At 48.1% G+C, this 22,891-nt stretch overlaps 1 protein-coding gene across 5 annotated transcripts in view; it reads right to left on the minus strand.

Moving 5' to 3' along the window:
* Window positions 1-15,228, minus strand: part of VANGL1 (VANGL planar cell polarity protein 1) — a 54,570-nt gene extending 39,342 nt beyond the window's left edge. For 2 of the 5 annotated variants that reach the window (XM_065906382.1, XM_065906346.1), the window contains exons 1-2: window positions 15,102-15,228; window positions 3,757-3,962 (exon numbers count right to left, since the gene is read on the minus strand). In XM_065906382.1, the coding sequence (XP_065762454.1) occupies window positions 3,757-3,827 (71 nt within the window). In that variant the 5' untranslated portion in view covers window positions 3,828-3,962; window positions 15,102-15,228. Of the gene's footprint in view, window positions 1-3,756; window positions 3,963-8,492; window positions 8,621-12,259; window positions 12,311-14,145; window positions 14,322-14,444; window positions 14,520-15,101 lie in introns of those variants that run through there. The other 3 variants (XM_065906364.1, XM_065906355.1, XM_065906372.1) reach the window with 3 other exon arrangements.
* Window positions 15,229-22,891: the final 7,663 nt, after the last annotated feature.

The raw sequence follows: 22,891 nt of genomic DNA on the forward strand, positions 1-22,891 counted from the left end.
ACTGCGTTGGTACCCGAAGTTTCAACCCCAGAGTGTTAACTGCTGTGATGTCAAGGACGTGCCAAGTACTTACGGGAGAGCCCCCCGCCCCCCCACAGTGGTGAAGACCATCAGTTCACCATGTCTCAAAGAAACAGGAGACATGGAGTAGGCTACCAAACCACTGAAAGGGTCTTTCAAACACAAGAGCACTGGATGTCTTCCCAGCTCCACCTGAGTTGTCTTGATTACCTACACACCTTTGCTGGGCAGGTGTGTCAGCCACAGGAATCCTTGTATCTTTATCTCTGAGCCTGTCTCCATAGAGCATCTGCCTGTACGGGTAAAGATAAGTCAGGGATGGGGGGGCAAGCAATAACACGCTGGAGGCCGGGCATCTGTCTGTACCTGCAGGTGTGTGCGTGTGCAAACGCATGTGTTTAGGCGATCCTGGAGCTGAGCTCTGGGAGGGTGCTGTAAAGTCTCTCTCACTCCAGTCAGAATCCCCACTGAGCCCCAGACCATTCCCACTTACGATCGGCATTTCCTGGGAAGATGATTTGGCTCTATTTCTGTTGTTTGTCTATTCTATTTGGGGGAAAGCCAGCCTCACCGGTTACTCCTCCCTTTCCTTCTCTACCACCACCCACTACCTGTCCTTTCTCTCCACCGACTGCAGGGCCTGGCTGGCTGCTTCCTCTTGGGTGGGAGGGCCAGTCATGGCACAGACTGACTCTGAAGCAGGCTCGGAACAAAAGGACCACTCCCCCTACGCTCTGGCAGCCTCTTTTGGACAAAGCATTTTACACATCAGGCCCAGGGCTGACCCTCCAGGCCTTTTTTCCCTACCAGTTACTCCTGCTGCTCTCCACCGTGCATGGCCCACGGAGAAAAGCATGGCTTGCAAAGGAGCAAGAAATGGGGCCTGAAAGCTGAGGGTCCGGACCAACCTCATAACTTCAGGCAAATAATGCTCTCTTTCTGCATCTCAGTGTTATCACCTGTTGAACGGGGGTCCCCCCTCCCACCCTTTAAGGGCTGCTGTGAGGATGGGGGGCCACGGCCCAGGGTCTTAACAGATACTCTCAGACTGGTCGTGAACAGCACTGGAAGCAGCTGCAGCTGGTGCTCTAAACCCGAAGGTTAGGTGAGGTCGGCTGGAGCCTGCGTCATTTTACCAGCAGGTTAACTGGATATCCTCTGGAGAAGGCAGGTATCAAAAAACCAGACCACTAGCTTCTTTGTTGGAAAAAGTCATCTATCATCGGCTTGGAACTCTGCCAGTACTCCAAAGGTGATCTCAGTGTCATCAAGCATATCAAGTTCGCTGCCCTTCATTATTCCTCTCTGAGAGTTCTACGACGACTCCCAGAGAGCACAGTCCCTCTCCCTTCCTCCTCTGCCATTCAAATCGCTGGGCAAGGCAGCCTTCACAGGGACACTCCCCACTGGTACCTCTGCCGGGTCCAGGGCATGCCTCTGGAGGGCTACTATGACTGTCCAGTACCCCTTACACCCAGACAAAGGACCCCCGACACCTACTATCTACGGATTACAAGCTCCACCCCACAGTCACTATGCCGTGTCAGGGGATCCATCTCAGCGGCTGTTGTTTTTCTAAAGACACCAGGGAGCGCACCTATCAATCTCCGGTCATCATCTCTCACCCAGAGCGCTCCTGAGTAGGCATTCAGCAACCTCCCTGAATAAAGTATTAAAGGTCTCAGCTTGTGTTATCATTTGCCTAGGCTTCCTGCAGGGGTCCAAGAAGGTACTCAGAATTCTGCGTGCTGTTTTCATGGAAAGTTATAGTCTCTTAAAGTTACCACCAGAGCCCTATAGTATCCATTACTGGGGGCCCCAAGGGGCTGAGGGAACACAGAGTAATGAGCGCTGGGAGGGGACGTGAGTGCAGATGAAGGAGGCCAGACAGGGCTTCTCCTCGGAACCCTGCAAGACATCCCCGCTCGACTCGTCTCCAGGCACCCAGAGAGCCCCAGATTCCCACTCTGCTCCTCCCAGTGTGGGACGGGGAAGCTTGGCACACTCACAGGGAACTGCTTTTCCTGGTTAAGTTCAAAGATTGGATATTTTTAAACAGCTGTTTCTGGTATTTTAGAACGAATCTGATATGTTTACCCACTGATTGAAATTGGTGATTAAATTTTTCTCACCAGAGGGTTCCTGACTTTCCCAGGATCTGGGCTCTGGCCTCACTCAGCCACACTTCTTTGTTTCCCATGCTGACTAGAAAGTCTTGCCTGGACTCCAGCACAAGCTCATTTACTTCTTTTCCCCGGATTGTCATGATTATGTAAGAGCAATACATGAAATTTAGAAAATAATGAAAGTTTAAAACACACACACAAACTATCTGTTACCATTCATCACATCATAAGAATATATACCTATTATAATGTGCAAAGTTTTGAATCTTGGTTTTTAGTAACATGGCCTCATATATATTTTCTCATGTCGTTAATCTTTGAGAGTCTTTTACATTTTTATTCTATTTGTATTTTTAATCACAAAATTTACGTATTTATAAGAGATTGAACAAGTTTAGAAAGATAAAGCATCAAAGTGCCCATCAGTCACCATCCTGTGTGGACCCCTTCCCCGTGGATGACCACCTGGGGCAGCTTGGACACTATCCTTCCAAACCTCTTTCTGCGTTGTGTAGATCCATATGGACTCACAAGTAAATAAGTCAGTTAGATATACGTGGCATACTGCTGTTTCACAAAACAAAATCCTACCTACTCTGCACTCAGCTGCCTGTATGGGGGAACTGCTGAGTCAAGGAAACACCACTACCATCACCATTCCCAGCTCTCGCAGGGCTGTGACCACAGGTGGGTCTATGGACTGGGGTCACCTGGGGCCTTCAAACTCGGTGCTGAAATGCCAGGGCCATTGATAGCATAAATCCAGGCACGGGTGAGTGGCCTACGATGTGTTGTGTTAAGTGCTTCACAGGCATCATCTCATTTAATCCTCCCCACAGCCCCGTGAGGAGGGTGCCGCTCTACCCATTTTACAGATAAGCAGTCTAAGTTGAGCGGTCTAAGTAAGAGGCAGCACTGCAACTGTATCAACCGCACTCCACCGGCTGGCACTACCTCTTCATTCACTCATTCCCTCACCATTCTGCAGGTCTGTAACACAGGAGGCCCTCGGAACACCCGTGCAGATCTGTTCATTCTGTACAGAGGAGGGGAAATTTGGTCCCTGCTCCCCATTACCCAGGTCAGATGTCCAAAACCCAGGCCTGTTCACTGGGAAGACAGTCAGAGACAGAGAAATACATAAGGCACCAGGCCAAGCCTGCCAACCTGCCACTTCAGTGGATAGACCTCACAGCAAGGGCATAATGGACCATGAGTCAGCAGCTCTGGGTAAGAAGCGACAAATTAACACTTTTTCTTTTTTTAAAAACTTTCACTTAGATACTTGGTAAAGCTTTTGGGAGAACTGTCATCTCGGAGAAGTACTTAGAAATGAAAAACATTTCCATCGAAGGCAGAAACTTTAATTTAAAATCAATTGTGAGAAGTGGTCATCAACAGTAATAGTGGCTATAAAATGTAAATTGGTGGTGTAGTTCCTCCCAGTGCATGTTAAAGGTTCTGAAAGCTCAGCTTCTCATGCACCAGTGGACTGAAACTCCAGTGCTGGCTGCCCCCCAGGGGGACTGTGAAAGTGAGTCCAGGAAGCCTGAGAAACTTGCAAATTCTGCCCCCAGAGGAAAAGTGGAACAAGCAAGAGCTTACATACCCTTGTCTGTGAGATTTTTTCGAATGACTTGAATAGTAAGAATATCCAGAATACGTGGATTCGGTATCCATAGCAATGGAGGGCTTGCTCTTGCTGCAGGAGCAGGTACTGTTTCTCCTTAGAGGTAGAGAGAATTTCACCTACTGGACTCCTCAGACCTCAAAGGGCCTGGGAATCAAGGAGTCACTCTTCGACTGCAACAAATTCTGGGAAAAAAGAGAAAAACAAACAAACAAAAAAGATATCACCTTTCAAAGCCAACCTCAAGGAAGTTATATTGGAAGATAAAAGACAGTGGCAACCTCCACTCTGGGACCTCTGTGATGGAACATATCAGCAACGGTGTTAAATGCTCCGCTCAGGTGTCTGGGAAGGGGACAGGTAGGTGGGGGCAAGCCACACCCCACGGCAGCAGCAGTAAACCGGAATGGGGAGAGGCCTGGCCCTGGGCCATCTCCCACACACAGCCCAGTCTGCCTGGCTTCCAGGCCTGAGACACCATGTCCAGCCCCCACTGTCAGTGTGGCGCTTACAGAGCAACACCCAGGGAAGCAGCCTGTAAGCCATTTGCTCAGTTTTCGAAAGTCAATGGAAAAAAAAAAAGTTCTCAATTCTTTAATCCAGGAATGCAAACTTCTAGAATTTCTCTTTTTAAAAGAAAAACTATTATTAGCACATTGCCTATAATAGTGAAAAGCTAGAAACACTCTCAATGCTCCCCAAAAGGAGGAACTGGTAAGGGAAACATGATTCATTCACCCAAAGAAATATCATTGTTGTTGCTGTTCAGTCACTAAGTCACATCAGACTCTTCTGCGACTCCATGGACCATAGCCCCCCAGGCTCCTCTGTCCATGGCATTTCCCAGGCAAGACTACTGGAGTGGGTTGCCATTTCCTTCTCCAGGGAATCTTCCTAAACCAGGAAACAAATCCACATCTCCTGCACTGGCATGCGGGTTCTTTACCACTGAGACCCAAGGGAAACCCAAAGAAATATCATAGAGCTGTTTAAAATATTACAAAGAATGGAAGTTTGTATGATCTAGTGATAGATTTTAAAAGCAGGCTACAGGACTTCCCTAGTAGTGGCTAGGACTCCACACTCCCAACACAGGAGGCCCAGGTTCACTCCCTGGTTGGGGAACTAAGATCCCACATGCTGCAATTAAAGATCCCATGTGCCACAAATGAGACTCAATGCAGCCAAATACATTTTTTTTTAATTAAAAAAGCAGGCTACAGGTAGCATTGTAGACAGACACTGAAATCTACACTTCAGTTACAATCACAGAGGATGAGATGGTTAGACAGCATCACTGACTCAATGAACATGAACTTGAGCAAACTCCAGGAGAGAGTGAAGGACAGAGAAACCTGGTATGCTGCAGTCCATGGGGTCACAAAGAGTCGGACACGACTGAGCGACTGGATGACAACAAGACTGCTTGTGTAAGGACGAGGATGAGGGAACATCAGAAAATGAAAGCAGGTGATTTGTTTGTTGCAAGTTCCTGGGTCTTTTGCCATAGTTTCATTAGACACTGCTATGCAATAAAAAAAAAAAAAAAACTAGAAACATTTCCAAGTACATTCCTGAGCCCCACATGTTAAAAACCTTTACTTCGAGAGAAAAAGGAGCTCTGCACCCCTCATCCCAGAGCTGGTCTCCGCCCCTTGGGGCTCCTCCTTCCAGTGACCCTCCTGAGTTGACACTGCAAACAGAGCCAGTGAGATAAGGGTCAGGAAAAACAAAGAGGGTGCAAATACCATCACTACCCTCAGCTGGGGGGCTTCCCTGGTGGTTCAGCTGGTAAAGAATCCGCCTGCAATGCAGGAGACCTGGGTTTGACCCCTGGGTTGGGAAGATCCCCAGGAGGAGGGCATGGCAACCCACTCCAGTATTCTTGTCTGGAGATTCCCCATGGACAGAGGAGCCTGGTGGGCTACAGTCCACGGGGTTACAGAGATTCAGACATGACTGAGCAACTAAACACAGCACAGCACCCTCAGCTGGGAAGAGGCCAAAGCTCCTCAGGAATGACCTGCCACTCTGGAGGGAGCTACTTGAGAACCACCACTGGCCAGCAAATCGCAAGCCTCAGGACCACCTACGTGGTGTTTGCCCTCGTCATTCATTCCCTCGGGTCTGTCACTAGGGCTAGCCTCCCTCAGCCTGACATCCTGACCTCATTTCATGTCTGCTCTCCTATGTGAGTCCAAAGGGAGCAGTGAGCGACCTGGGGTCTAGCCAGAGCGCCTCACTGTCAAATACAGCCTGGGACAAGTCACTTGCCTTCTTGAGCCTTGGTTTCCTCATCTGTCAAATGGGGATAAATCCACCAGGCACAGACTTCACAGGGTTGATCTGGAGATAAAAGCTGATGCAGTATTGGGAACTGGGTTCCAATCCCAGGTTTTACTCACCGATGAGACACATGACCTCAGTTGAACTGTTAAACCTCTCTTAACCCACATTGGGCTTCCCAGGTGGTGCTAATGGTAAAGAACCCGCCTGCCAATGCACGAGACATAAGAGATGTGGGTTTGATCCCTGGGTTGGGAAGATCCCCTGGAGAAGGGCATGGCAACCCACTCCAGTATTCTTGCCTGGAGAATGCCATGAACAGAGGAGCCTGGCGGGCTAGAGTTCATGGGGTCACAAAGAGTCAGACATGACTGAACTAACTTAGCATGCACAGAGAAATCCGCATCTGTAAAATGTGAATAAAAGGGCTCACGCGAGAAACAAATAAGCTACAACTGTGACTGCACCCAGAACCACTCCAATGCGCCAGATAAAGGGCAGTTGCGGTTCTCAGGACTCCTATGACCAGTCCTCAACCCAGCAGCTCTCCATGTCTCTCTCAGTAAGAGAAAGGCTGGGAAAGGAGCAGGCCAGAGTGAGTACCTGTGCTCACCTGCCCAGCCGAGGCTCACCCGTAGTCAGACAGCGCTGGGTCCACATCCCAGGTAAGCCCAGGGCTTACTAACTTGCTGACCCCCTCGGAATCTCAGGTTCCTCAGCCATAAAGTGGAAATAAAGTGGCCTATTTTGTGAGGTGACTGTAAAGAATCAGTGTGGGGGAAAAAACCCCACTGTGGGCATTTTAAAAATACTTTTGCTCTTGGACCTACCCCTACTTTTGCAGAAGACTTCAAGAATCAGCTCACCTTTTTTTCTCCCTACTCTGCCTCTCAGCAGGTTCAGTAACAATTTCAACGAGCTTTCAGCACCTCAGACTCTCACTTCCTTTCTGCTTCCTTGCTGCTTGTTCTGCTTCATACCTGCCAGACATCAGCCTTAAAAGGTGAGCCAAAATCTCTAGACCTGCCCTTGAACAAGCCTCTTTCCCCGAAGGCCTTTCACCCAGCTCTCTGCTAACCTGCAGGTTCTCATACCAGGCTGCTTGGCCCAGAAACCTGACTGCCATCTCCTACATCCAGAACTGACCATCCACAATGTCTATGCTTTTTTTTTTTGCCCTTCAACCCATAACTCTCAAGTCTCCTTTTCATGCCAGCTTCTAGCTATTTCTGGCTAAATGCTGCCGAGGTGTCTCAGAGGCAGGCACTCCAGGCTCCAAAGACCTGGGCTGATCCTATTCACATTTCCTGGCCATGACACAGTGTGACAGACGCTTTCTTCTGTGAATTTACCTCCCCTCGGTAAAAAGAAAAAAAGAGAGAGAGACTTAATGCAGTCTATTCCTAGGGTTGTTGTAAGCATCGATTTACAATTTATTTTGCAAACTCCCAAAATAAAGTCTCTGGCACATGCTAACCCAAGTTTTATTCCCCCTGCCCTTCTGCAAAGGGAAGTCATCCTTCATCCTCATTAAAACCTCCAGCCATCCAGTAAAGCAACTCTGGGCATGTCCCTCAGAGGAAATCATGGGCTCCCAGGTGCTCTTAGGGGGAGGGCTTCTCCTCCAGTCTACCAGCTGCCCTTGTCTGGCTTCTCTCCAGACAATTCCTGCCTATACTTATCAAAGGGGTGATCTGTAGATCCTGCCATCCCCTCCCTCTTGTCACCCCAATTCTCCATCCTTGACACTCCACTGAAACAGCTCTAAGTTGGCCACGGATTGTTGCTGTTGTTCAGTCGCTAAGTTGTGTCCAGTTCTTTGTGACCCCATGGACTGTGTAGCGTGCCAGGCTCCTCTGCCCTCCACTATCTCCCTGAGTTTGCTCAAACTCATGTCCATTGAGTCGGTGATGCTATCTGTGATGCCACAGTTTGCCATGAGCCAGATCCAAAGGTCCCCTCCTTGTCCTCCTTCCCCCGGACCTTTTTATGCCATGTATTCATTCATTTGCCTCCATGTTTAGTGGGGCCAGGAGAGACCTACTAGGTGATGCTGGGGCACAGCAATGACAGCAATCTGTAGCACATGGCTGCCCTCACGGAGCTCTCTGCTGCCTGTCCTCCTCCAGCGTGACAGTGTTTATGCTACTGCTTCTCCCATGCTCCTTCCCCTCTCCCCCATCACCCCTTAAGTCTCAAAACTTGCCCATTATGGGACTTCCCTGCTGATCCAGTGGTTAAAACTCTGAGCTTCCAATTCAGGGAGCTCAGGTTCGATACCTGGTCAAGGAACAAAGATCCCACATGCTACAGGGCACAGCCAAAAAAAAAAAAAAAATCTCTCCCACTATTCTCCTCCATCTATGGATTCACTCTAGGATAAGCTCCTGGGATACACTGAACATAAGAGGTACCCAACAGATACTTACTGCAAGGATAAATCCCCAGTGCACATTTCCTACTTGTGTTTTCCAGGTGGCGCAGAAGTAAAGAATCTGCTGGCCAATGCAGGAGATGCAGGAGACTCGGGTTCAGTTCCCAGGGCCGGGAAGAATCCCTGGAGTAGGAAATGGTAACCCACTCTAGTATTCTTGCCTGGACAGAGAAGCCTGGTGGGGTACAGCTTATGGGGTCACAAAGAGTTGGACACAACTCAGCAACTGAGCACACACACACACTCGCATTTCCTACTTAGATCCCTCTTGCTCCACTTGGGATTATCATCACCCCCAAGATGCTCTCCAGTGCTCCGGCCTATTCTTCTCAATTTCCTTCACCGGAGTTATACAGTCACCCTACTGACCCTATAGTGCCAACCCGGCACCATTTTCATAACTTTCTCTCCCTCTCATCCCACATGTTTCACTGTCACTAACTGCCCTCTGTCCCCTGGGACCCATGCTTCACTCTTCTGGTTCTCAGCCACCAGCTTCCTCCAGGCTCTGGGGACATAGGGTTAAACTATTACAAAGCCTGCAGGTTTCCTCACAGAATCCAGGCTCTACAGAGCTTGGGCCCCTTCGACATCACAGTTTCTATCCGAGTTATCAATTTTTTTCAAGATCTCAGTGAGGATTAAGAAGCAGCAGCCAAAGGCAAACTGACAAAATCCAGAGTGAACTCATTTCAAAAGCCAACATAAGAGCTTCGGTATGGTTAACAGAAAAACACATCCTGAAGTTTATCTTTGCAGCAACGCATTCAGAAGATAGTTCCCTTGTATGCACAAGAAATTAGCAGACCTCAGATAAGGTCAGAGGGGGACGCCTTACCGGGAAGATAAAGTAATGAAAAGGGATCGGGTTCCCTGGGTAATAAACCCATAGGCTGTGCACTAGCCTGAATGGGATAGGGTTGTAAAAGGTGTAAATGTGGATCCTGGAATGCAGAACTGTCCCTTCGTCATGCTGACCCCTGACAAGACCCTGACTGGGCAGCAGCCAGAGCGATCTCTCAGGTCACAGTGTGGATGTTGTTTCCCTGCTTGAAACCCTTCCTTGGTGTTCTGCTATGCTTCAAATAAAACACAAAACCTTTCACTTGGTCGGCCAGACCCTGCCCATATCTCCAGCTCGGCCTTCCTTCTCTTTCTAAGGTCCTCTAAGGCAGCAGTCTGCGACCCTTTTGGCACCAGGGACTGGTTTCATGGAAGACAAGTTTTCCACATAACTGGGGGGAGGGTTGCTTGCAGGATGGTTCAAGCACATGACGTCTATGGTGCACATTATTTCTATTATTATTTCACATTAGACTCTATTACATCAGCTCCAACTCAGGTCATCAGGCATTAGATCCCAGATGTCGGGGACCCCTGCTCTAAGGCACCATGCCTTTCTGCAGCCTCAGTGTATACGCTCTACTGACTCTTCAACCACCTCTTTCCACCCAGTTCCTACCCATCCCTCTCAAACGAAATACAGCTCCTTTCAAGAAGCCTCTCCTGATCCTCCAGTCTCAGCTCCCTGCACTTCTCCTTGACATCCTGGTTTTCAGATACTCGGGGACTGGCTCCTGGAGAGACAGGAAACTCCATAAGGGCGGCGCCTCTTTCACGACTGTCTCTTCAACCCCAGGAGCACACCAGGCTCTCAGTGATGCACGCTGAGTGAAGTAAGGGTTCTGGTGGCAAGATGTCAAGATGTGGAGGCCACAGACTAATGCAGAAGAAACCTTAGAGATCACCTATTTTAAATCCTCAATTTTACAACAGAGGGAAAAGATGCAGAGATTAGATTCCACAGGGACAGCTGAACCACCGAGAGTGGAGGTGTCCTGCTGCTCACACAGGTCTCTCTCACCGGCAAAGGTTATATTCCAGACACACTGAGTGAGAATCAGCATTAGTTCTCTGCCTCCCCCTCCTGTCACTTATCCCTTCCGGGAACTGGAGGCAAACGACAGGATAGGGCTCAGAGCTCATCAAGTCACATCGCAGGGGGGCAGGAGGGCAGCATCTTAAGTCTGGAATTCCCTGGCAACAGCAGCAGAGAACCTTCTTCACCACCCTTTCTTAAAAGCAAAATGGGGATCAGTGGCTCCAAAGAGAATGTGTGCGTTCACCCATTCAGTCATGTCTGACTCTTTGCAACCACATGGACTGTAGCCTGCCAGGCTCCACTGTCCATGGCAGGAATATTGGAGTGGGTTTGCCATCTCCTACTCTGTGGGATCTTCTGGACCCAGGCATAGAAACCTGAGTCTCTCACGTCTCCTGCATGGGCAGACTCAGGAGAAACTGAGTCTGAGTCCATCTCCTGCATGGAATACTTTATCTGCCCCTAAAGCCATGTTCACTTACATAAAATATATGTGAGTCTTACTTAAAAGGAAAACAGTGTTCAGAAAATCTTAAGAGGGAAATAATATGCTATGGTAATGACTGGTAAACATAAGCTAACCTTCTCAGAAAAGGAAATTATAAAAACATCAACAGCTCTGCCTAGAGCTATTAAGTAACAAAGTGAATGTGGGTTTGGATGGTTACCTTGCAAGGACGGTTACCTTGCAAAGACACACGCTGAATTTAAAAAGCCATTCCACTCCTTCTGCACTGGATGTATTTCCAAGGGAAAGCAATTTCTGCTGTAACTGTGTTTACATATACTGTGTGCATTACTTTGAATATTTTGTTTTTATCATATACAGAATTCTAAAGGATTTATGGCATTTATAATTTTTATTGTTTTCAAGCTAACATTTTTCTCAAGGTACCCATTTTTAATTACTCAAGAGGAAAAGGGTAATTTATTTTGTTGAGTCAACTTTTCTTTTACAGAGGATAAGCCATGAGCATAGGTTCTGCAGTTAGATCGTTACTGCTCAAATTCTGGCTCTGTTCCTTATCAGCTATGTGACCTCAGATTAAGTTACTTAACCTTTCTGTCCCTGTTTCCCTAATTATAACAACAGAATTATATTTTGCTTACCTTACAGACTCAAGGTGGGTTAAAGGAGATCATTCGTAATCTTTCAGACTAGTGCCTGGCACAGGACAGGTATTCAGTTCAGTTCAGTTCAGTCGCTCAGTCGTGTCCGACTCTCTGCGACCCCATGAATCGCAGCACTACTTAGTAAATCTAAATTCCTTCCATTGGAAAGAAAACTTTTATAAGGCACATGACTTACGTATCATTTTCATTAAACTCATGTATATGTTTTTGGTCCATTTGAGTCTACCTTTAGTGTTAGCACTCAGTCGTGTCCGGCTGTTTGCGACCTCATGGACAGTAACCCACCAGGCTCCTTTGTCCATGGGAATTCTCCAGGCAAGAATACTGGAGTGGGTTGCCATTCCCTTCTCCATGGAATTTTCCTAACCCAGGGATCGAACTCAGGTCTCCTGTATTGCAGGCAGACTCTACCATCTGAGCCATCTACCTTTAATGGATACCATTAGCTATAGCTAACTACTTTATTGATTTCCATTCTGTTCCTTGCAGGTCTTCTTTTACTGTTCCCAGGTTGGAAGTGAACATCAGAGAAAACTGTGTATTTTATCAGGTTTATCTGGAGGAACTCACGGTTGTAAGTCATCCAGGTCACCGATGTTGGAATCGGAGGGACTGGTGTATTTGCAACAAACCCAGTGATTCTTCATTACAACCGGGCCCTTACAAAAGAGTGATTCTGGGCCACTATTCACAAGAAACAAAATGTCAACCTCACTTTACCTATCTTGCCAATGATTTCAACTCACCTTCTTCAAATAATTGCTCTTGGCTCCAGTCATCAATTCTCTCTGAAACACTCCCAGCAGCTGGGTATAAATTTCTGCAGAGCTGTGAATGGTTAATATGTCTGGAATTCTTACGCTGTATATTTGTTTTCAAGTGACCCCCTTGTCCCCTGCCAGATTTTTAAGCTTCAGGAAAATACATTTCATAAGCATCTACTACCTCCTCTGTAAATCCAGTGGTGCCAGGTCCAGTGACTGCTGTCCAATAAGTGGGATTCAGAAGGGAATGGATTCAGTGGGATGGAAACAAACTGCGGCAGAACACACATGTACCTTTTCATCAGGCTTCAGGTGAGACCAAAGCCACGACCAGAAACATGGGCCAGCCCCACGTCCACCTAATCCTGTCGTGTCCACCTTCTGGAAAATGGCATAGAACGAGGCTCTAATCATATACCCATACCCAGCTAGTCCCCTAACCACAGCTAGTTCACTTTATAGAGAGAAGAGGGCCATAAATAATCTAATGGCTCAAAGTTAGTCGAGTGCCTCTGATGTGTCAGAAACTGCTTTCAGTCATTTGTATGTGATATTTCACTTAATCCTCAGAACAAGACTTATATGGGAGAAAAAAATATTAATTTTCTGTTACAGTTAAGAAAACCAAGGTCACACACCTGGTAAATGCTGGAGCCGGGCCTTGAACTCTTAAGAGTCTAACTCCAGAACCTGCTCTCTTAACTATAGAAACTATACAGCAATGCAGCAATTTTCAGAATTGCTTATTTTCAGAGAGGAGGGTAGGCAACAAACATAAGCTGTCCCAAACCACACATAACCTACAAAGATTTCTGCAATTTCAACTCCTATTCACAGGTTCCGTGTCTCAAGCACTGTGGAAGGTACGGGAGAAAAGAAATGAATCTGAAATAGTTCTAACTGCTACGGAGCTCAAAGGTGGAAAGCCCACCTTTGAAAAGTTTCCAGCCCAAAGGTGAAAACTGCCTTTTCAAATACAATCTGATAGGCGCCTGTGCAAACCAACTCCTCCTGAGGTCTGGAGTCACAACGAGGGTGTGTGTGTGTGTATTGGGGGATGGAGAGTACCTTCCTCATTTAACACTTGTTCAGTCTCCCGTGGGACCAGGGTGACAAGGCACTGTGGTCAGGTCAGGACACTTTCCTTTATGGTCTCATCCTTTTGCTCAAATACACAAGGCAATAAAACATGTACTGCCTGGCAAGCCGTCCTTACAAATATGCCATTCTCAAAATTCTCCCATTTTACTTACAAATTAAGTTGCAGCCAAGTCACACTGCCAACACTGTAACAGTGAAAATTTCACACTAGCTGTTTCACTAATTATATTGAGAGATACCAAAGTCTGGGAATGCTAAAACCTCATGGGGTAGGTGAAAAGTGTTATTTCTTTGAACTGGAGAATAAACAGTTTCCTCCCACAAATCAAAGCCCCAACTATATCACATTGATTTAATTCAACTCTAAAAACTCTAATTAGTGGTTTCATAAAATGACTAATTACATCTCCCTGGATTCAGACAGTTTCTGCCATCTCACTTAAAGAGCCTAGGAGCTGTGTAATCAAACAACCCACCCACTGGAAGGAGAATGCTAATTAGCATTGTTGATTGGTGACACAAGTTATAATATTTTTCCAGCAACCTTGTAAAATTTATAAACACATCAGTGAAAACGCCAGATTCTTTACAGCTTGCTAGCTTTTGGAATAAGTGTCTAAAAATACATGCATTTCCAACCACAGCCCCCTCAAAGAGGTTTAACAAAATGCACGTGTCAGCCACACAATCATCATCATAAAACGCTCTAACGTCTCTTCACGAGCAGCTAAACGAGCTCACAACACTTTCTCGGGTGGGCCTTTTACCTGGTTTGAAGCTGTGAAAACTGAGCCACGGATTTCTCCGCTCCAAGTCTCACTAGTTCATCTCCCAGCCGCCAGGCCGCGGCTCCGCCCCACGCCTGCCTCCGCCACCGACGCGTTTAAATTTTTATAAAGCTTCACACTTCTCTGGACGCGTTTGCTTGGGGGCAGTTCAAAGCCTGTAGGAGGAAGTGAGGTCCTGCCCGTGGCGAAGGCTGCCCCGGTGCGGTGAGATCGCCTCGGGCAGAGACTCGCCGGACACCTCCCGCTCCACCCCGGCGTTTTTGAAAGTAAACTCCTACCTGCCTGTTGCGCTCTCCGAAGCGCAGCCGGACTCGCGCCCCCGCCTCCCCCCGGCCTCCCGGGCCGGTTCCATTCTGTAAGCGAGGTGGAAACACAGGCCAGCTCTGTGCTGATTTCTGGCCCTGGGGCGGGCGGGCCCCCGGGCGCGGGAGGTTCCCGGGTCGAGCTCCGCAGCGGGGTGGGAACCACGGAGCGCGCCTCGCTCCCGGGGAGCGCAGGGCGCCCCGGCCCCCGCCTCGCACGGCGGGTGCCTCCGCCCGGGTGCCTGTGCGAAAGCTCGGCCACTCCCTGCCGGCCGGGACGCGCACCCCTAAGTACAGCCTGGGGAGAAGGGAGCGTCCGAGGCGTGGGGAGTGGATGCCCGGACCGAGAAAGTGGGGTGCGCGGGGAGCGGAGCGGGAGGGGCGCACCACGCGCGGATGGGAGAGGACTGGGGTCTCGGGAAGCACGGCTCGCGCTGCGGTCCGAGGGAGGGGAGGGGGCTCCCGGCCAGAGGCGGGGGAGGGCAGTGAACCGGGGTCGGAGTCCCGGGTGGGGCTGCGGGAGGAGGACGCAGGGGCTAGCGGGGTCCCAGGTTCGGGTGGGGGCGTCTTGCCACGGAAGGTCTGCACCCCGCGCCTGCCGCTCAGCCGCGGCCGGCCTCCGGCGGGACTCACCTCCGCGCCGGCCGTGCGGGCGCCGCGGCCCGCAGTCTCGGCTCGCAGCGGCCCCGGCTCTGGGCCTGCGCTGGGCTCCCGTAGAGGCAGAGCCCCGCCGCCGCCGCCGCCGCTTCACTGCTGCTTTCCGCTTCCTGTCCCGGCGCCGCCCCGCAGCCCGAGCCCAGCCCTGCGAGCCCGGCGCGGCCGCGAGCCAAGAGCAGCGAGCGCGGCCGGCCGCGCCGCGGGCCCAACCCACCTGCAGCGGAGGGCGGGGTCGCGCCGGCGTCTCCCCAGCCCCCGGAGTCCGGCGCCCGAACACACACACGCACACACACACACACACACACACACACACACGCACACAGCCCCGCGCAGGCACACGCGTTCCCACACAGACCCCAGGGGCTGACACCACACACACACACACGCACACACACATGCACACACACGCGTTCCCACAGAGACCCCAGGGGCTGACCACACACACACACACACACACTCACACATCACAGACTCATGGTCAGAGATTGACCGCTACCCACTTGCTCGAGGGTTTGCCTGATGAGTCCGAGGGTAAAGAATCGGCCTGCAATGAGGGAGAGGTGGGTTCGATCCCTGGGTTGGGAAGATCCCCTGGAGGAGGGCATGGCAACCCGCTCCAGTACTCTTGCCTGGAGAATCCCATGGACAGAGGAGCCTGGCGGGCTACAGTCCATGGAGTCGCAGAGCGTCGAACGGAACAACTAAACACAGCACTTGCTCAAGCCCACACCCTCACGCACACACCGACTCACATTCATACACAGAAGTTCAAGCCCATTTGTGCACACTGGAGCCCTAACACACTTATATTTGCATAGCAGCCCAGGGACTAAACCGCCCCCCTCCACACACATACACACACTTAAATACACATATTCCAAGAATTAGCCCACAAATATCCATATATGCATACATCTCAAACAACATACACACTCACACTTAAACTCACACACAGCCCAGGAAATAACCCCACATGTAACCACACACAGCCAGACCCCCATGGGCCCCCAAAGCTAACTCTACCCCTCCTCCTCCATTTAAGAGTGGTAACTGCCCCCAACCCCAGTCCCCTAGAAACTCCTAGAAGAGCTCACCTCTGAAGGCAGGCAGCCCCAGGTTCCAATCCTGATTCATCCAGGTCTGTTTCTGTCTCAGTCTTTGTTTCCCTGTCTGAAAAGCAGAGAAGATGATAAAGCCAGCCTTGCAGGATAGTGGTAAGGATTATGAAAAGTGGCTGGTCCCTGGGGGACTACACAGTTGCCAGCTATTCAGAGGAACATTTACACTCTTACTTAGTTGTCTGGCGTGGGTCAGGGAATCCACGTGGAGAGTCCAGAATCTGGCTGGGACCCGCAGCAGTTTACATGGCAGTGCTCCCGGTAGAGATGGTGCATAATGAAGCAGTGTGGGCAGTTGGGTGGTGAAACACACCCATGCTGAACTAGCCTCAGTTATGGAACTTTAGCCTCTAAAGCCCTCACTCTCCCCTCATCACCTCTTCCCCATCCTCCCCAACCCCCTTTCTCTCTCCTATATATATTTCTTGAAGACATAATATGTTCCATGTAGGTGATCTTCACACAGCCCCACCAGCCCTAATGTTCACTCTAAGGGGTGTAAGGCATCAACCACCGCTCCCACCCCGCAACCTCCTACCTGTATCCTGAGGGCAGCCAGCTTCCTAGGGGTAAAGCCTGTTGTCTCTCCACCTGAATCAGTGCTTAGGGGCAGAAATGTATAGCTTTGTAAAAACATGTCTCTTTCATCTTTAAAATGTAGACCCTTCAAAGTTGCAACAGGCCAGGGATCTCCAATTCTAGTTATGATACACCTGAATAGCCCCCATGTGAGCAACAGATCCTCAGTGGGTTCCCATGAGAAGTAATTTTAATTCACAATGGTGTATTATGTCTAGCTACCTTACCATGCAGATGCTTTTGTGGCAAAGAGAGGTAGTGCAAAATAAACCCTTTTTAAAGATAAATTCACCTGTAAATGCCATCTACTGCTTGTTTTTATCTAACAATCTCAAGTATTCGAGTTGAAAAAATTCTCAGGAACTGAATTTTCTGTGTAACCCAGCTCCCATTATCTGTTACAAAGTGGGTCAGCCATATCCTAGGGTTTGGTTAGCAGGCTTTTTCAGCTCTTGCCTAGACTCGGGTGCTCCAGCTTAGCCTTAATCATTAAAAAAAAAAAAAAGGTAATATTGGGGACTCAATCTGCCACTCCTTGGTCTTATTATTTACACCAAACTCATTTGGAGAATTGGGGTTCTATGTACTGGGTACTCTCAAAACAACAGCGTGACTGTAATTCCACAATCATGCATACGTATCTCCATTCCTGCTCACTCTTGCAAACCCTAGAATTCTACCCAAGAAAGTTTTTCCTGTCTACCAATGCTATCTCTTACACAAAGCCTTCTCCAGTTCTCCCAACCAGAAAATATTTTCTTTCCTTCATTTGAATTCTCTGGATTTGTATGTTCACCTTCTACCTTGTATTGGTTATTTTACTCACTCCTCAATAATGTGTAAGTGCTGTCTTTATCTCTTTCCTATCAGATGTTTGCTCATAGTAGTCAGTTTGAAAAATACTTAGCAAATGAATGAACAACTGTAAAATACCACTTGCCGTGGGAAATTAATAATCTAATCAGGGAATAATCTAATTGGAAAGTTATGACATGTGCACATAAAGATTGTTGTTGTTGAGTCACCAAGTTTTGTCTGACTCTTTTGCAATCTCATGGGCTGCAGTCTGCCAGGCTCCTCTGTCCATTGGGATTTCCCAGGCAAGAATACTGGAGTGGGTAAGCCTTTCCTTCTCCAGGGCATCTTCCTTACCTAAGGATGGAACCTGAGTCTCCTGCATTAGCAGGCAGATTCTTTACCACTGGGCCACATGAGAAGCCTGAACATAAAGATAATTAACAACAAAAGAATATGTAAAATGCACTATTGGAACACTTTTTAAGAAATCTCTTATTCAGCCTCAAGAATTCTGAATATACTTAAAAAACAGGAGTTAAGTGAGAAAGGCTTGTGATCAACCAAGTAGATTGCATAAAGTGATGCTTTAAAACAGATAGACTTTATACATAAGATTGTCTCTTGCCTTTACTTAGACACTGTTTATGTGTAGTTCACAAATATTTCTAATAAACTTCATTATCTGATTCCTAAGCCCGCTGTAGATTAGAAACACATTAAAAGAGAACAGGAGGTGACCTCAGGAGACCCTAGGAACTGCAAAGGTGGGGGGGGGGGGGTCATTGCAAAGATTGTTTAACTCCAAAACTCATACTCATTCCTTTCACTAGTTTCTCCTCTTGATACATTACCACAGCATAAAATACCAGTAACCCTGAGTTATAAAAGTTAGATGTATATTCTATAGATAGTATTCTATTTAAGAAGATAAGGAAGATGCTGAAAAAAATTAGATTTCCATCCAAAATGTTTGAGAAGTTTAAAAGGGCTGATTCTTTTTTTTTTTTTTTTGGTTGCACTGGGTTTTCATTGCTGTATACAGGGTTTCTCTAGTTGCGGCAAGTAAGAACTACTCTTCGATGTGCTGTACCGGTTTCTCACTGCGGTGGCTTCTCTTATTGCGGAGCACAGGCACTAGGCTCTTGGGCTTCACTAGTTGCTGAACACAGCCTCCGAAGTTGTGGTGCGTGGGCTTAGTTGCCCTAAGGTGTGTGGAATCCTCCCAGACCAGACATCGAACCCCTGTTCCCTGCATTAGCAGGTAGACTCCTATCCACTGCACCACCAGGAAAGTCCAAAATACTGATTCTTTAAAAGTCCTTTTTATGTAACATACGGAGGTATACACAAAAAAATATGTATACACATGTGTAAAATACCCATACGGAGGTATGTGTAATATGTGTTTATATGTTAATCATGTCAGGGATAAAAATATGAAAATAATGTCTCGTGTTATGTTTAATGTCTTGTTTAATGTTTATAAGAAAATAATGTCTTGATGAAAGTGAAAGAGGAGAGTGAAAAATTCGCTTAACACTCAACATTCAGAAAACTAAGATCATGGCATCCAGTCCCATCACTTCATGGCAAATAGATGGGGAAACAGTGGAAACAGTGACAGACTTTATTTTTGGGGGCTCCAAAATCACTGCAGATAGTGACTGCAGCCATGAAATTAAAAGATGCTTACTCCTTGGAAGAAAAGCTATGACCAACCTAGACAGCATATTTAAAAGCAAAGATATTACTTTTCCAACAAAGATCCCTCTAGTCAAAGCTATGGTTTTTCCAGTAGTCATGTATGGATGTGAGAGTTAGACTATAAAGAAAGCTGAGTGCCAAAGAATTGATGCTTTTGAACTGTGGTGTTGGAGAAGACTCTTGAGAGTCCCTTGGATTGCAAGGAGCCCAACCAGTCCATCCTAAAGGAAATCAGTCCTGAATATTCATTGGAAGGACTGATGTTGAAGCTGAAACTGCAATACTTTGGCCACCTGATGCGAAGAAGTGACTTATTGGAAAAGACCCTGATGCTGGGAAAGACTGAAGGTGGGAGGAGAAGGGGACAACAGAGGATGAGATGGTTGGATGGCATCACTGACTTGACGGACATAAGTTGAGTAAGCTCCGGGAGTTGGTGATGGACAGGGAAGCCTGGCATGCTGCAGTTCATGGGGTCGCAAAGAGTCAGACACAACTGAGCAACTGAACTGAACTGAACTGAATGTCAGTGATGAGGTGTTAAAATATGGAATATTAAAAGACTTCCCTGGTGGTCCAGTGGTTAGGACTCATCACTGCCAATACAGGTGGTGTGGGTTTGATCCCTGGTCACGGAACTAAGATCCCACATGCTGCAGCCAAAAACTGTGGGTTATTAGTGACCACGAGGAGAGTCTGAATGGTCAGGGTCAAATTGTCCATGAGGTCAAAGAAAGAAAAAATGGAAGAGGGAAGAAAGAAGTAGAATGAGCATAAGTGGAGGACAGTGGCTGTAACAGTGACTGGTTTATCTCAAGTGCTTGTTTAATAAATCTGATTTGAATAAATGAGACGTTAAACAAATGTTTAGAGTCTGCACAGGGGTGTGGAGATACAGTCAAGGGCATGAGCAGAGCAGTTAAGCTCAAGATAAGGGCTTGTGCTGAGACAGGGAGGATTCAACATTGAGTGACTAGGGTTAGAAGTTTGAGAACTTCAAATCCAACTCTAGTGTCTGAACTTTTAAAAATGGGCTAGCAACATGATAAAGTATTCATCCGTCCATTCATTCATTCAAAAACACATACTTGGTACCTTCTAGAGGCAGGCAATGTATGAGTTACTGGGGATACAAAAGTAAATAATGTATCTTTGATCTGTGATTCAACGATTTAGTCAAAACAAATCTTTATTGAGCTCTTACTTTGTGCCAGTCACTATTCTAGGCTCTGGGGATACATCAAAATAGACCAAAGCTTCTGCTCTAGTGGAGTTTATATTCTAGTGGGGGGAGATGGACAAACAAGCAGCATGTATATCATGTCAGATGGTTTAGCAAGGGCTCAGGAGAGAACGAAGTTGGATGAGGTTGGGGGTGGGGGCGCGGTGTGCATCTCACTGTCCTGGAGGATCTTGGGCTGCTGGGCGAGACTGCAGCTTCAGCAGAGGCTCGAGGTGGAAGAGGAGAGCGCTGGGACCAGGATCCCAGCAGCCTGCAGAAGCCGCTGCATCGCTTCACCCTGCCATGACCCTGGGAGCAGAACTTGAAGGATGAGTATTTGACAGATAAAGAGGGAGGGAGCCTTCTGGGCACAGGCACAGAAGTGTGACAGAGTATATCCAGGAAGCCGTCTGGTGGGGGTGCGGAGACTGATGCGCTGAAGAAGAGAGGGGGCAGTGTGGCCCAGGAGGCCTGCTGGGGGCTGCAGGTCTGGAGGGATGAGGCAATGAAATGCGCTGGTGTCACGGGGGACAGGAAGGAAGCATTGAAGCAGCAGAGCTCCTCAGAGGATTGTGGGCAATTTGGCCCTGGGAGAGCAGAAGGGAGGAAGCAGGGATGGGTGGAGGGGGTTGGCACGACCTGGAAAAGAGAGGCAGAGTCCAGAGCTCTCAGGGCTTTATATGATGGGCTTAAAGCTCTGGATTTTATCTGGGAGGCAATAGGGAGCCTTTGATTGAGGGTTTTCACAGAGACGAATAAGAAGATTTGACTTCATGGTTTGGATAGTGGCTTCCTGGGGAAAGAGTGAAGGCAGAGGGACCATTTAGGAGAGACAAAGGAAACCTGATGTGACAATTGGGCCTGAGTTATTGCAGCCTTTGTAGGCATGTATCATGCCTACATCATAATGGGGATGATAGTCATAAATGGGGAACAGAGAGGAAGAAGTTCCAGAAGAAAAAGCAAGTTCAGTTCCAGGTATGTTGAGTGTAAGTACCTTGGGGAGGTGCAGGTACAAACAATAATAGGTCACTTTTATGAAGCATTTATTAAATACCAACACCGTGCTGAGTATTTTACAGGTTTTGATTCATCCTTCACTGTGACCTGTGTTTCAGGGATTATATCATCTGTGTTTTACAGAGAAGGAAGCTCGGACATAGAAAGGTTAAAGAAGTGGCAGGAGATCATGAAGCTGCTGACAGGTGGGGCCAGGCTTTGACCTCAGATTGGCTGACCACAGACTCCCCACCTTTAATCCATCAGCGATACTACGTCTTGGCAGTGCGCACTTACAACTCTGGAGGAGATCGGCTACTGACAACGAATGTGGCTTTCAGAGATTACACGTGGTTGACAGGACGGTAGAGAAAACAGCAAGAGGTGGGTAGAAACAGGCAGAATGAGTGAGGCAGAGAGATATGACAGGGACATGTGTGCAGGTGATGGGTCATTGTTATCTCGTTTCAACATAGAAAACCCTGAAGCCTGTTTATAGACTAGGGAAAAGAAATCTTAAATTTCAAAATTTAAGAAGGGAGGGGTAATTTAGGAGATGGGTGGAAGGACCAGCTTTGGAAAGGTGCAGACAGAGGTGAGCCAAAGGTGAGTGTGGAAGGTTCCAGGGCATTTCATAGGAGGCAAGAACCTCTGACAGAGCCTGGGAGACCAGGAGATGGAGTCGGGCCAAAGAGAGGTGCATCTGACAGCTTCTCAGGAGCCCTTGGAGGGTCTGATTGCCATTGAGATGGAAATCACAGAAAACGTACATTCCCTACTTTGTGCAAACCATTTGGATGGACAAACAGACTCTAACGGCCTCTGAGGGACCCCAGACATTGTCTTCTCTACAGTCTCTTCCATGTCTAAGATTTGTTATAGTCAATGAGTTGTTTGAGGTGAGTGTGGGATGCCTAAATAGTCTAAATAGAGGCTTGAAAAAGGAGAGGGAATGGTGGGACTTTCTATGAAATAGTTTTGAGGGGCTTGTAGTCTGTGGACAAGAAAGCCAATGTGCTCTGTATAAAGTGACCAGGCCCAGGGGGACCTAAAGGAGCAGCCACGATCCCTGGGCCAAGGGCACCATCACCCCCGTGGGCCGGGTGTCGGCCTTGACGCTGCTCTGCAGGCCTGGGCGTGGGCAGCCCGCTCCCGGCCTAGTGGCTCTCGTTGCCTGGGGGGCTGGGAGGCGGTGGGAGGTGAGGTAGAACTCAGATTCCAGAAGCAGGATGCTGCCCAGCTTCAGTCAGCCCCTCCTTTTCACTCGTTGTCAGTGGAAAGGAGAGAAGCCAGGCTGTGCACGTGACCTTGGGCCTTCTAAGTACTCCCAAGGCGATTCCACTTGC

This window comes from Muntiacus reevesi, chromosome 1 (assembly GCF_963930625.1).
Source record: "Muntiacus reevesi chromosome 1, mMunRee1.1, whole genome shotgun sequence".
NCBI classification, from domain to species: Eukaryota; Metazoa; Chordata; class Mammalia; order Artiodactyla; family Cervidae; genus Muntiacus; species Muntiacus reevesi.